This window comes from Hyaena hyaena, unplaced genomic scaffold, assembly GCF_003009895.1.
Source record: "Hyaena hyaena isolate Hyena2069 unplaced genomic scaffold, ASM300989v1 scaffold_70, whole genome shotgun sequence".
Lineage (NCBI taxonomy): Eukaryota > Metazoa > Chordata > Mammalia > Carnivora > Hyaenidae > Hyaena > Hyaena hyaena.
Genome location: NW_024080701.1, coordinates 3,537,485 through 3,551,720, shown reverse-complemented (window position 1 = coordinate 3,551,720; position 14,236 = coordinate 3,537,485). Strand labels below are relative to the sequence as shown.

At 40.1% G+C, this 14,236-nt stretch overlaps 1 protein-coding gene across 3 annotated transcripts in view; it reads right to left on the bottom strand.

The window, feature by feature from the left end:
• Window positions 1-14,236, bottom strand: part of TMEM62 (transmembrane protein 62) — a 42,649-nt gene that overhangs the window by 27,816 nt on the left and 597 nt on the right. The window contains exons 1-4 of one of the 3 annotated variants that reach the window (XM_039232939.1): window positions 5,977-6,277; window positions 5,604-5,715; window positions 4,353-4,490; window positions 469-514 (exon numbers count right to left, since the gene is read on the bottom strand). The exons of 1 other annotated variant lie outside the window; for it this stretch is intronic. In XM_039232939.1, the coding sequence (XP_039088870.1) occupies window positions 469-514; window positions 4,353-4,490; window positions 5,604-5,715; window positions 5,977-6,156 (476 nt within the window). In that variant the 5' untranslated portion in view covers window positions 6,157-6,277. Of the gene's footprint in view, window positions 1-468; window positions 515-4,352; window positions 4,491-5,603; window positions 5,716-5,976; window positions 6,278-14,236 lie in introns of those variants that run through there. One more of the 3 variants, XM_039232940.1, reaches the window with a different exon arrangement.

The following is a 14,236-nucleotide window of genomic DNA, read 5'->3' as shown; positions in this document are numbered from 1 at the left end:
TTTAAAGTTTTTATCACAAGAAAAAAAAGTGTTTTAACTATGTGTAGTGATGGGTGTTAACTAGACTTATCGTGGTTACCATTTCACAATGTACACAAACATCAAACTTTACGTTGTACACCTGAAACGAATATAATGTTATATGTCAGTCATACCTAAGTAAAAACATTAAAATAAAATAAAAAAAAGACTTCTGCTATGCATCAATGGCAAAAACAAGTTTGTGTGAAATATTAAAAGTATTTATTAGGCAATAAAAAGCATTAAAGTATATGAAGTAAAGGGAATTAAAGGAAAGAAAAAGTCTTAGGAGAAAAAAAGATCTCAATCTGTTACTGAATACATAAAAATTCTAAATTACCAGAGGGTCGTTAGATACGAAATTTTGTCACTTAAAAAATGTTTTCATGCATTGACTTGACTGTACCCTCCTTGTACTACCTCATGGTCTTCTGTTCATTACAATACCTGTAATAATTCTCGACACTCTCCACACTTGGAATGTTGAACACATCTGAGAAAAGAACAAACATCAACTATATTAAAAAGGATGATACAAATATGTTAATGACTAAAGCAAAATGGCAATACTTTCAATAACCCTTTAAAATGCTAGAATGCCAATGAATTAGCTTGATAATTCTTAAATCTTGATAACAGAATTCTGGAATTCTGTTATCTGGATACTTAAGACACCTACTATACTGGAAAATAATAAACACGTTGATATTACGTACTATTCAGTATAAATCAATTTGAAGTTGTAAGATTGGACTGTTGTTGCTGCTGTTTTAATCCTGTGAAACATGCCTGATACATAGATCATGCCAAGTGTTTCTAAACAGCAGATCACTTTGATAACAGGGCCAAAGTCCCTCTCTTCTTAAATTGCAAAAAGATCCAATAAGAAAAGTGTTATATAATGGTAAGGGGTAACGTGGTCCTAGAACACTTATCTGAGAATAATAATGATTTCAGAAAGGGGCGCCTGTGTGGCTCAGTCAGTTAAGCATCTGACTTTGACTCACGTCCTGATCTCTCAGTTCATGGGTTGGAGCCCCGCATCGGGCTCTGTGATGACAGCTCAGAGCCTGGAGTCTGGTTCTGATTCTGTGGCTCCCTCTCTCTCTCTGCCCCTCCAATGCTTTTGTTTTGTCTATCTCCCTCTCTCAAAAATAAATTTGAGAGGGGCGCCTGGATGGCTCAGTCGGTTAAGAGTCCGACTTCGGCTCAGGTCATGATCTCACGGTTTGTGGGTTAGAGTCCCGCGTCGGGCTCTGTGCTGCCGGCTAGCTCAGAGCCTGGAGCCTGTTTCAGATTCTGTGTCTCTCTCTCTCTCTGACCCTCCCCTGCTTGCGCTGTCTCTCTCCCTCTCTCAGAAATAAATAAAACATCAAAAAAAAAATAAATTTGAGAAAACATAAAAAAAAAAAAGAAAATGCATTTAATGCACCTAACCTACTGAACAAGAGATTAGCCTCACCTATTTTTTTTTCTTAAATAGTTTTTTGTCAAGTTGGTTTCCATATAACACCCAGTGCTCATCCCAACAAGTGCCCTCCTCCATGTCCATCAACCCCCTTCCCTTCTCCCCCACCTCCATCAGCCCTCAGTTTGTTCTCAGCATTCAAGAGTCTCTCATGGTTTGCCTCCCTCCTTCTCCCCAACTAATTCTCCCCTTCTTCTTCCCAATGGTCCTTGGTTAAGTTTCTCCTAATCTACCTGTATGTTCAAACGTATGTTATCTGTCCTTCTCTGCTTGACTTATTTCGCTCAGCATAACACCCTCAAGTTCCATCCACGTTGCTATACATGGCTAGATTTCATTCTTTCTTATTGCCATGTAGTATTCCATGGTATAGATAAACCACATCTTCTTGATCCATTCGTAAGCTGACGGACACTTAGGCTCTTTCCATGTTTTAGCTATTGTGGAGAGTGCTGCTATGAACATTGGGGTACATGTACCCCTATGCATCAGCACTCCTGTATCCCTTGGGTAAATTCCTAGCAGTGCTACTGCTCGGTCATAGGGGAGTTCTATTGCTAATTTTTTGAGGAACCTCCACACTGTTTTCCAGAGGGGCTGCACCAGTTTACATTCCCACCAACCGTGTAGGAGGGTGCCCATTTCTTCACATCCTCACCAGCACCTAGAGTCCTCTGATTTGCTCATTTTAGCTACTCTGACCGGCGTGAGGTGGTATCTCAGTGTGGTTTTGATTTGTATTTCCCTGATGAGGAAGGACACTGAGCATCGTTTTCATGTGTCTGTTGGCCATCTGGATGTCTTCTTTGGAGACGTGTCTGTTCATGTCTTCTGCCCATTTCTTCACTGGATTATTTGTTTTTCGGGTGTGGAGTTTGGTGAGCTCCTTGTAGATTTTGGATACTAGCCCTTTATCTGATATGTCATTTGCAACTATCTTTTCCCATTCTGTCGGTTGCCTATTAGTTTTATGGATTGTTTCCTTTGCCATGCAGAAGCTTTCAATCTTGATGAGGTCCCAATAGTTCATTTTTACTCTTGATTCCCTTGCCTTGTGTCAAGGAAGAAATTGCTGCTGTGGAGGTCAAAGAGGTTGTTTCCTGCTTTCTCCTCTAGGGTTTTGATGGTTTCCTGTCTCACATTCAGGTCCTTTATCCATTTTGAGTTTATTTTTGTGTATGGTGTGAGAAAATGATCTAGTTTCATTCTTCTACATGATGTTGTCCAGTTCTCCCAGCACCATCTGTTAAAGAGGCTATCTTTTTTCCACTGGATACTCTCCGCTTTGTCAAAGATTAGTTGGCCATACATCTGTGGGTCCAATTCTGCGTTCTTTATTCTATTCCATCGGTCTATGTGTCTGTTTTTGTGCCAATACCATACTGTCTTGATGATTACAGCTTTGTAGTAGATAGCCTCACCTACTCTAAACATGCTCAGAATGCTTGCATCAGCCTATAGTTGGGCAAAATCGTCTAACGCAAAGTCTGTTTTATAATAGTGTTGAATATCTCATGTAATTTATTGAATACTATACTTAGAGCGAAAAATGGAATAGTTGCATAGGCACAGAATGGCTGGAAGGTTATTGGCTGTTTAACTTGGTGATCATGTCCAGCATCACCAGAGTATCATACTGTGTAACACTAGCCCAGGAAAAGATAAAAATTCAAAGTCTGAAATATAGTTTCTATTGAATGTATGTCACTTGTACACCATTGTAAAGTCCAAAAATCATAGGTTGAACCATTGTAAGTTGAACCATGCATGGTAAGTTGGGGCTAGACTTATGGGATATACCAGAGAAAGTTGTAAGCCAGATATCCCGACATCAATTAAAGATTCCTAGCTGCTTTGTAAGAACTATTTATAAAGAGGGCATTTTCTGATCAGACCAATAGCTGTGTATTTCACTAGGTAGAATTAACTGTTTCAAATGATGGCTTTAAAAAAATACATAGTTAGGTACACAATAGCAATTAATAATCAAATGAAGCAAAGTACTTAACAACAACAAGGAAGTCAACCTTTTATAAAGCAAATAAACCTACCAATAGAACACTTTGCAGAAGAGTTAATTTCCCTACTGATGCTATAATAATAATCTAAAAAATGGGGAGGGTTATCCATTTCTCTCCTTATGCATATGGAGACCTTTACCATTTTAATTTTTTATTGTATATACAGTAAAATTCATTCACTGTGATGTACAGTTCTTTGGATTTCGACAAATGCATAGGTGTATCTACCACCACAATGGAGATAACAGAACAGTTCCATCACCTCCCAAAATTCTCTCATGATGCCTCTTTGTAGTCAGCCTCTGTCCTAAACCCAATCCTTAGCAACCATAATCTGTTCTCCATAGTTTTGCTTTTGCTTGAATGTCATATAAATGAAATCATACAGTATATAGGCTTATGGGTGGTAGTTTCTTTCTATTAGCAAAATGTATTTCATTCATTCATTCATTCATTCATTCATTCACTCAAAGTAGCCTCCATGCCCAATGTGGAGCTTGAACTCACTAACCTGAGATCACAAGTTAAATGCTTTATGACTGAACCAGCCAGGTGCCCAAAATGTATGTACTTTTTAAACATCCTCCTGTATAGGTTTTGCTAGAAGCTTTTCTTCATGTAAAGAAGAAAGGGCCATACCAACTTTCCCCTCATGGGCTAAAAGTGATATGTGATGTTTTAAATCACATAATATAGTTGTATTTCAGAGTTGTGGCCTTCAGTCAACCTAAACCTGTTACAATGTTCACATTTTATAATTTTATAATCTAAACTGGAGAATGTAGGCTCTTGAGGGGAGAAAAAAAATCTAGTTTTAATTTTATGTGGGTCCTGATTCTTACCATGATTTCCTTTAATATCAAGCCACTTGGTTTTTTCCAAGACCCTTGTCTTCTTCAGAATACCATGATAAGTTTGCCATTCTACTTCATGCTGCCTGGATCCAAATTGTTCCTTTGTTTTGGCATCAGTGAGGTCTCCTGTAGATTTATATAAGATTTGAGTCACAAGGCACAATAAGCCCTAAGGGGTTAAATAATGTTTTTAAATGCACACTGAAGGTACAAAGACACTTAAAGTATTCAACATGTATAAACATAACAACTTAAAGAGTCCATCTATGTCCACAGCAAACCATGTAAAGTAAGATTTTCTCAGCAAGGGCTTTGTTTTGTCTGGGTTAGCAAGAGCCTATTTAACCTCCTGTGATATTAGAAATGGGTTATGAAAAAAATTATCTTTAAAGAGAGCAATACAAAATGCATCGTGAAACTCTGATAAAAATGAAAACTATAAAAAAATCCAACACTCTGAGCAGATGCCTGATATCTGTGACAACCATATTATCCACACCCAAAATCAGGGTATGTAATCTGACCGAGTGTTATTTTTACAACAAAAAGCAGTCTGAAAGATGTGGTTTGGACAATGAAACACCAAAATTTCTAAAATACGAAATGGACAGTTGAAATTGAGGTTTTCCATAAAATAAGGACTGATACTCCATCATGTCAGCAGAGGTGTTTCAGTAAGGTGGGTAGGATATGAATCCCCTCGTAGACAAGACAGATGCTTTTTTAAGTTTCTCCTCCAACACATTTTGGGAGCAAATAGTCTAGGGAACCCAAGCCACAGAAGTATCAAGAGATGCAGAGTTCTGAGTCACTTCAAGCCTCAAACAATTGACAACATAATGTTGACTAATGCTATAAAACAAACAAACTGGAAATGTTAGTTAAAAAAAATAACTTCTGATTTGTGGTTAAAGGACTTTCCCTAATTCTCTCTCAAACCCAGAACTACAAACGACGACAAACAGGTACAGATATAAGATCTAGCAGACGGAATTGTAACTAGTATCATGAGTCTTGCTTCTGCTTTGACAAAACCTTGCTACTGCAAGTTCCTTGGCTTGGATCTTGACTCAGTTATCCATAGGCAAAGGGAATGCAATGTCCCATCTCCTCTACAGGACTCACTAGGGGCTGGGGCTGAAGTGTTCCCAACGTCCCCAACGTGAAAAGCTGCAGCCCAGGCTAGCATTCTACCATTCGGACCACAGAACAACACGACGGCACGGCAACCCTCCCTACCTGTTGCCAGGACGAGAGCTGGTTGAATGATGCCAATAGTTTCTGAACAGAACTTCTCTAAGTCTACAGCTCTGCCTGGATCGCGAAACCTGCTCAGGTGAATGTCGGATATCTGCCGAAAGCAGGTATTAAACAGAGATATCTGAGTCAGGAAGAGAAAGCCCAGACAGCAGGCGACCCAGCAGCTCTCTCAAAGCGGAAAGAAAAGGCAAGGAAGCAGTACATGAACGAACCCCTCCCCCCCCAGGGAAGTACAGAACGCCCAGCCAGGAGTTTGGGTCCGCTGCAGTGGCGCCGCCGCGGAAACTGCCCGCGTCTCACCGCGTCTGGCCGGCTCTGCACCCACCCCCGCGCCGTGCTCCCGCTGCGTCACCTGCAGACCCCAGAAGATGTTGCTGGCTCCAGGGCCCGGCGCAGGCTGCGGGCTCCGGGGAGCGCGGGGCTGGGGCAGCGACGAGGGCTGACCAGCCAGGCCATAGTGCTCCAAGAGCACGGCCGCCAGCGCCGCTGCCGCTAGCCCCGTGACCACCCTGATGGCCAGCATTGCGGCCATTCCGCCCGCTCGGGCACTGCCCTCTCTGTCCCGGGCTTCGCGGGTGCGGCTCCCGCGCGAACTGTTCTGGCCGCACTTCCGAACTCTATGGTTGCGCTGGGCCTAAGGCGCAGCTTTGCAAGGCCGCTGCTGCAACTGCGCCTCACAGCGCATCTGCCACTCGCCAGCAGCCCGTGTCTCACCCCGGAGGCTGAGTTTGCAAACCGAATGCGGAGAAAGAAAAGGAAACTGAGACCTCCAGCGCCAATCAGGGTTGCCGAGGAGTGGCAGGCGAAGAACCCTGGTCCGGGAGGCGGAAGCTAGAATCCGGGCTCCGCCTTAGTCAATCATTCCTGACCCCAGTGGGTCAGTTTCCTTACCTGTAAAACGGCTAATAATGCCTCCCGTGCGTACTTCACAGGTTTGTGAGAATCAAAGTATGCATGAGGACGCCTTTTAAATTACTGTACAAATGTGACAGCTGGCTTTTTTTCAGCCCTTATGATTATTTTTTTTAAATATTTTATTTATTTCTAGGAGAGAGAGAGAGAAACAGCGTAAGCAGCGGAGGGTGAGAGAGAGAGGGAGTCACAGACTGAAACAGGCTCCAGGCTCTGAGCTGGCAGTCAGCACAGAGCCCGACGCGGGGCTCGAACCCACGAACCGCGAGATCATGACCTAAGCGAAAGTCGGACGCTTAACCGACTAAGCCACCCAGGCGCCCCTCAGCCCTTATGATTATTAACAACGTGCTTCCATAGGTTTTCAATACATGTAATAAGCATGTTTTGTGATGTTATTTTTACCTAAATCTGATTTCTTTTGCACTTGGCTATATAACATCCCTTTAAAATGTTATACCGCTCATTTAATAAATTGCAAATACTCCCTGTGGGCAGGCACAGGAGAATTAGATTCAGGTCCTGCCTTTGAATTATCTAACCATTCTGTTATTGTTGAACTTTTGGATTGTTTACTCTGTTAGGAATGATCTGAACAAACATTTTTGAACAAACATATCGCTGTTCTGAATAAACATTTTTATACAAATAGCACCCTTTTTAACCCCTTTGAGTTTATTTGGGGGGGGATATGTTGCCAATATTGGAATTATGCCAATTTCCGTTCATTGCATACTTTTCTTTGTACTTTTGGAAAGCAAGACATTGATCTAAGCAGAAGATATAAAGAAAGGTAAGTGGCTAAAACAAACGATAGTTGATTATCTTAGAAGCTTATGTGAGAGACAGAAGTACACAAATAAATTTAAGACCAGTATGCCATTTGGCACAAGAGACAACCAGATATAATAGGCTAGAGGAGGTTAAAACCCGAACAGATCACATATTTAGAATCAGGAAGAGTTTAATGAAGGAGGTGGCATACAGAGGATGGATAGTATTTCTGAGTGGCAGAGATTGGGGGTGGGGTGGGGAGAAGCACTTTCCATTAGGACCTAACCTGAACCTAAGCATTAAGGTGAGAAAATGCAGGACAGCTTGAGGAGACAGTGAGTACTTCATTTTGGCTAGGCCTGGATATGCCTAGAGGAATAGTGGTAATTGGATCAGACCTTTAGGTTGAGCCACATTTTGGAAGGCCTGTAGAAATGCTATGAGTGAAGATAGATCTGGCAACAGCACAGGGAACTGACTGGACAGAGCAGAAGTATGGCAGACAATCCTGTTAGAAGAATATTGGAATAATCAAGTGCTATGATCTGAATGTGTCCCACAAAGTTTTTATGTTGAAATCTTAATAGTCAATGTGATGGTATTTAGAGATGGGCCTTGTGAACAGAATTAGTGCCCTTGTGAAAGAGACCCTAGAGAGATACCTCTCCCATTCTACCATGTTGTGGAAACAGTGAAAAGTCAGCAATCTATAGCCTGGAAGAGAGCCTAACCAGAATCCAACCATGCTGGCACCTGATCTTAGACATCTAGCCTCCAGAACTGTGAGAAATAAACTTCTACTGTTTGCAACCCACCCAGTCTGTGATATTTTGTTTAAGCAGGCCAAATAGACCAAGATTGCAAGTAGTGGGTAATTATAAAGTCCCGAAGAAGGAAGATGGGAGAGGGTGACCTTGAGATTAGAAAGGAAGGATCTGAGCCTGGATGGCTAAGTTGGCTAAGTGTCAGACTTTGGCTCAGGTCATGATTTTATGGTCCATTAGGTAGACCCCTGCATCAGACTCTGTGCTACCGCTCAGAGCCTGGAGCCTGCTTCAGATTATGTGTCTTCCTCTCTCTAGCCTCCTGTCTTGCTGGCAGTTCTCTCTCTCTCTCTCAAAAATAAATAAACATTTAAAAAAATCAGATGTAAAATAATTGTAAAGACAGAAATGACAGAATCTGACAGGTGATTGGATATTTGAGAGGAAAAAAAGAGGTAGTTAAAACTTAGTGCCAAAATTTGGAAATCAAGTGCCAAAAGAACTAGGGCGATGGTGTATATGTAGACAGCATTGTCCATATGAATAAAGTATTAGTTTTGTCTCATACTGAACTAGAAAAAAATAAAAAAGATATATAAATATCTTTAAACCAAATTTGGAGGATATGGTTGAGATGATCTGATTTAAATTACAGGCAATGTGACATATATGATATGTGTTTGGAGAGACCTTGGAGTAACCTTAAAAATATGAGAATCAGAAGCACCTGGGTGGCTCTGTTGGTTACGCGTCCAACTTTGGTTCAGGTCATGATCTCACAGTTCATGAGTTTGAGCCCTGCACTGGGTTCTGTGCTGACAGCTCAGAGCCTGGAACTGGCTTCAGATTCTGTCTCTCCCACTCTCTCTGCTCCTGCCCTGCTCATTCTCTCTCTCTCTCTCTCAAAAATAAAAATTAAATTTTTTAAAAAATGAGTATCATTTCCTAGAAATAGAATACAACAAGAAGCTATGTGATAGACAATAGGAACAGACCTGCTGTTAAGACATTTTGGACTGAGAATTTATAAGGACTTCTCAGTACAGAGAGGGAGAGGTGACCCAGAAAGTAAAAATTAAAATTATGAATTTAATAGAGACCAGACTGGAGAGAATTTGGCACTAAAAAAGAAATGAGAGGATACATGGAGTAGAGGTAATTTTTAAAGAATTCCAAAATGTTTTACAATGACATCTTCTAAGATGACATTTTGAAAAATGAAATTTGATAATGTTAATAGATTAGATAATAATATGTAGGATTGCTGTAGAGAGAATTAGTATATTGTAAACAAGTGAAGAAATTATCTAAAATGGATACAAAAAAGATGCAGAGATTGAAAATATGAAGGAGGTTTTGTGACATGTTACATAGAGAGAAAATGCACAATACATATTTGGTAAGTTCCTGAAGAAAATGAGATAATGGGGCAAAAAAAAAAAAACCCATTTGAAGAAATAACAGCTGAGAACTTTCCAGAATTGAAGAAAGTCACCAGACCCTGATTAAGATGCCCAGCAGACCCCAAATAGGAATCTAGACATACAGGGACTCCAGGACAACAAATAGAAAATCTTAAAACCTAGAGAAAAAAATACCTTCAAAGGATTAATTATGAGAGTGATAGCCAGTTATCATCCATAATAGTGTAAATCAGAGGACAGTAGTGATTATTTTCAGTACACTAGGGAAAAACACGTGCCAGTCTAGAGGTCTGTACCCAGCAAAGATGGAGTCTTCATTTTTGTCAAGAACAAAGATGAAATAAATACATACACGAGCAAAGGTCAGTGAGTTGCCACCAGACCTTCAATAATGAAGTTTGAAGTTGTTCAAAGAGAAGAATTTTCAACAGGAAGATCTGAGATGGTAGAAAAAATGAAGAATAAAGAAAGTGGGAAATATGCATGTGAAACTAAATATAACTTCAATTTTGTCTTTTGGAATGAATAAAGATGGAACTAAAATTGAAGAAAATTTTCTTGAGGGAGAATTTGACATCATAACTTTAGGTTTTAATGTCTGCATATTAAAATCTGCAAGGTAAACACTAAAATACAAGAAAGAATATATTATTTCCAGACTAGTAGAAGAAAAAATATTGAATGAGAAAAAAATACTCCAGAAAAAGCCAAGAAAGGGAAAGGAAAAAAGTAGTAAAGCTATAATAAATAGAAAGCACAGGGGTGCCTGGGTGGCATAGTTGGTTAAGCATCTGATTTTGGCTCAAGTTGTGATCTTGCAGTCTGTGACTTTGAGCCCTGTGTTGGGTTCTGCTGATAGCTCAGAGCCTGAAACCTGCTTTGGATTCTGTGTCTCCCTCTCTTTCTGTCCTCCCCCCACTCATGCTCTGTCTCTCTCTGAAAAATAAATAAACATTAAAAAATTTTAAAAAAGAAGTGGCACCTGGGTGGCACAGTCAGATAAGTGTCCAGCTTTGGCTCAGGTCATGATCTTGTGGTTCATGAGTTCGAACCCCACATTGGGCTCTGTGCTGACAGCTCAGAGCCTGGAGCCTGCTTCAAATTCTATGTCTCCCTCTCTCTCTGCCCTTTTACTGCTAGCACTGTATCTCTCTCTCTCTTAAAAATAAAGATTAAAGAAAAAAAAGACATTTTGGACTGAGAAACTTGCTTTAAAGTCACAAAGGTCAGCAGTCTGGATTGCAGACACTGAATTGTAACCAAGCTGCTTCACTTGCAATGTTCAAAGTGAGTAGAAACAGGAATTATTAATTTAATGATGGTTACTGATTGTCCAAGGAAATACTGGTTTGACAGCTAACCACTATAAATCATCAAAGGTGATTCTCAGTTCCTGTCAAAGGAGAAAGATAGACTTCTTGTTATCTCATAAAGAGAGCAAGTAGCATTTCATCATGAAAGCAAACTTTCCTAGAACTAAAGTCAAGGGGGAATGTATCACTTGGGCATTTCACAATGTACATTCTCATCAATAGTCATAAATTGAATTATGTGACTCTCATAAACATAAGCTGTCAAAATTACCTTCAGATCATTACCCAAACTGAAACACTGTACCCATTAACTCTTTATCCCTTCCCTACCCCTTAATATAATGTTTTCATCCATGTTATAGCATGTGTCAGAATTTCCTTCCTTTTTAAGGCTGAATAAAATTTCACTGTATGACTAAACTATTTTCTTTATTCATTCATCTGTCAATGGGCATGTGGATTATTTCCATCTTCTAGCTATTGCGGATGCTGCTCCTATGAACATCAGTGGGTCCCAGACAGTTTTTCAGCTTTCTAGGGAGCACTACGTTCACTCTTTAGGAAAATGAACTTGAGGAGAATTTCACCTAGGTAGTTAAGGCTCTGTATAAGGAATCTGAAACTCCTGCAAAAGTAAGAAATCACAGATCAAGGAAATTCTCACACATGCTACAACATGAGTGAGGCTTGAGAACATTATGCCAGTAAAATAAGCCAGACACAGAAGGACACATACTGTATGATTCCATCTACATGAGGTACCAAGAGTAGTTAAATTCACAGAAAGTAGAATGGTGGCTACCAAGGACTGGAAGAAGGGGGAAATGAGGAGTTAAAGTTTAATAGGTACAGATTTTCAGTCTTGCAAGATGCAAAAGTTCTGAAGATGGATGGTGGTGTTGGTTGCATAACAGTATGAATGCATTAAATGCCACTGCAGAGCTAAAATATACACAATGTGCACTCAAAATGATTAAATTGGTAAATTTTATGTTACGTGTATTTTACCACAATTTAAAAAATATAAATAAATACTAAATTAAAAAATAAACATGGGAAGCTTGATCTTAGGTTACTATTAAAACGATCATTATTTATAAGTCCATTTTATGGTTGGATAAAAGAAACAATGACCATACAGCCACTTTGGAATGAGGCAATCACGGCAAGTTTGGATGACCTTAAATCTATGCTTTACATGTGTTTAAACGTGTAAGATAGACAGAGAAACTGTTGTAAGATTGTCAGCTTTCAGATTCCTGAGATCCAAATGCTACTCTGCCATCCCTGCAATGATGCATGAATCCAGAAGCCTTATTAAAAAAATGCTCAGAGTACCTGGGTGACTCAGTTGGTTAAGTGTCTGACTTTTTATTTTGGCTCAGGTTTTTTTTTTTTAATTAATTAATTAATTTTATTCACTGGTATTTAAAAATGAGCTAAATAGAGATATCTCTATTTAGAGAGACAGAGAACATGAGTGGGGGAGGGGCAGAGGGAGAGGGAGACAGAGAATCCCAAGCAGTCTCTGCATCATCAGCACAGAGTCAGACTTGGGGCTCAAACCCACGAAACTGTGAGACTGTGACTCGAGACGAAATCAAGAGTTAGGCACTTAACCAACTGAGCCACACAGGTGCCCCAAATTTATTTACTTTAAATGTATTATAAAATATTCTCCTTTTGACCTTTTTTTCAACCATCTAAAAATGTTAAAACTATTCTTAGCTTGAAGGCTGTATAAAAATAGACAGTAGGTGGATTTGGGGCCCATTTTGCTAACTCCTATTCTAGTACAGCTATTCTTTGCTTGCACAACCCATTTTCCTGCACTGATAAATTATCTTGATTTTTCTATGTTTGGTCATCCACATTCTTATCACTAATTCAACCTTAAACTCTTCAGCAGTTGTCTAAACCTCTACTTGGCACTTTTAAACTCCTGAAATATTGTGCCATTTTTATTTTTTACAGCCAGCTTCCCCCAGAGCTTTCTGACTTCTAAGCCACCCTGTTTGATCACCATGTCTGGTGCACAGCTTAAGAGCTGTATCTGCTTCTCTCTGTACCTAGAAATGGATTCTTTTTGCTGTTATCTGTTAGTAATACACTGTTCCATGTATTTCGCATACTCAGCTCATCTACCCTTTAATGCAACTTCTGCTTAACTTCTAAAGTGTCTAGCACAGTGCCTAGAAAAACAATGTTTAAATATATGTATTTGTTATTACTAGTATTTATTATTATTTTAAAATAATTTTAAAGGAAGGAGATGCCTGGATAGAATATACAGATGGTTGGTAGGTTATGTTGACAAGTGCTCGAACCATCATGGGTCCAGCTTAGGTTCTCTTTCCTAATTTACTCAGATCCTAGACAAATAAATTTGCTTGTCTATTTAATCTGTGCAGCAAAGCACTTGAACCCCAGTATCGATGCAGTCTGCTGCAAACTGGGGCATATAACTAGTTCCACAGACTTGGTTGAAGGATCCACTTTGCCTCTCTCCAAACCAGATTTTATTCTCCTAGTAGGTTGAACCATTTCCTGCATGTCTAAACAAAGTTCTTTCCATTGAGCATTCAGTCTCATTCCTTCTCAGTCATGTGGACATATCCATATCCTGGCTCCTCTGTGAACAGTATGCCCCCTGGAGTTGTACGGATCTTGACCCACATCCTGATTCTCCTTTCCTATTTGTACTACCTTTGGCAAATTCTTTATCTGTCTATTCCTCTTTTCCCCAGACTTTCCCCCTTATACCAGGGCTAAAATGCTGTTGTGGTTGATCATCTGAACAGACAAGATCCTCTGACCAGTAGAGCCCTTAAATGAAACCTTTGGATACAAGGCTGAGGGTGAACCCACGATCCATGCCTATGAATGACCCCTAAGCTAGATCTGACTCAATTTGAACCAGCAATCTGAGTTTAATCCCAGAAATGACTCCCCAGGCATGGACATCCTTCTTTCTAAAATGAAGCCAACCTCTACAAACTTAGGTCTTCAAGTCAACCCCAGAAATGAAATCTCTGAACCCAGGACCAATTTTTCCAAAACTGATGCTGAAGCCCCCAGTCCTGACCTACTTTATCACATTCACAGGTCTATTCCCCTTATAGCATAGGGCTGATCTCCCACAACTGCAGGAATGACCTTAGTCCAACAATGGTTAACTCTGTCCTAATGAAGACTATCTATCCCCTCTCCATCCTGGTTTTGACCCTAAAAACCCTAACAATTGCTGCTTCTCAGCTCATTATGTGAGCCCCTTCTTTCAAGTATAATCTGCCCTTACATGGGGTTAGTATGGCCCACAGACTTCCTGAGAGGACCAGAGAGCCCCAGGCCCTTTCCTTAGCTCAGAAACCGGCACTCTTGGGACAAGTTCTTAGAGGTAGCAGGAGTAGAAACTTGAAGTCATT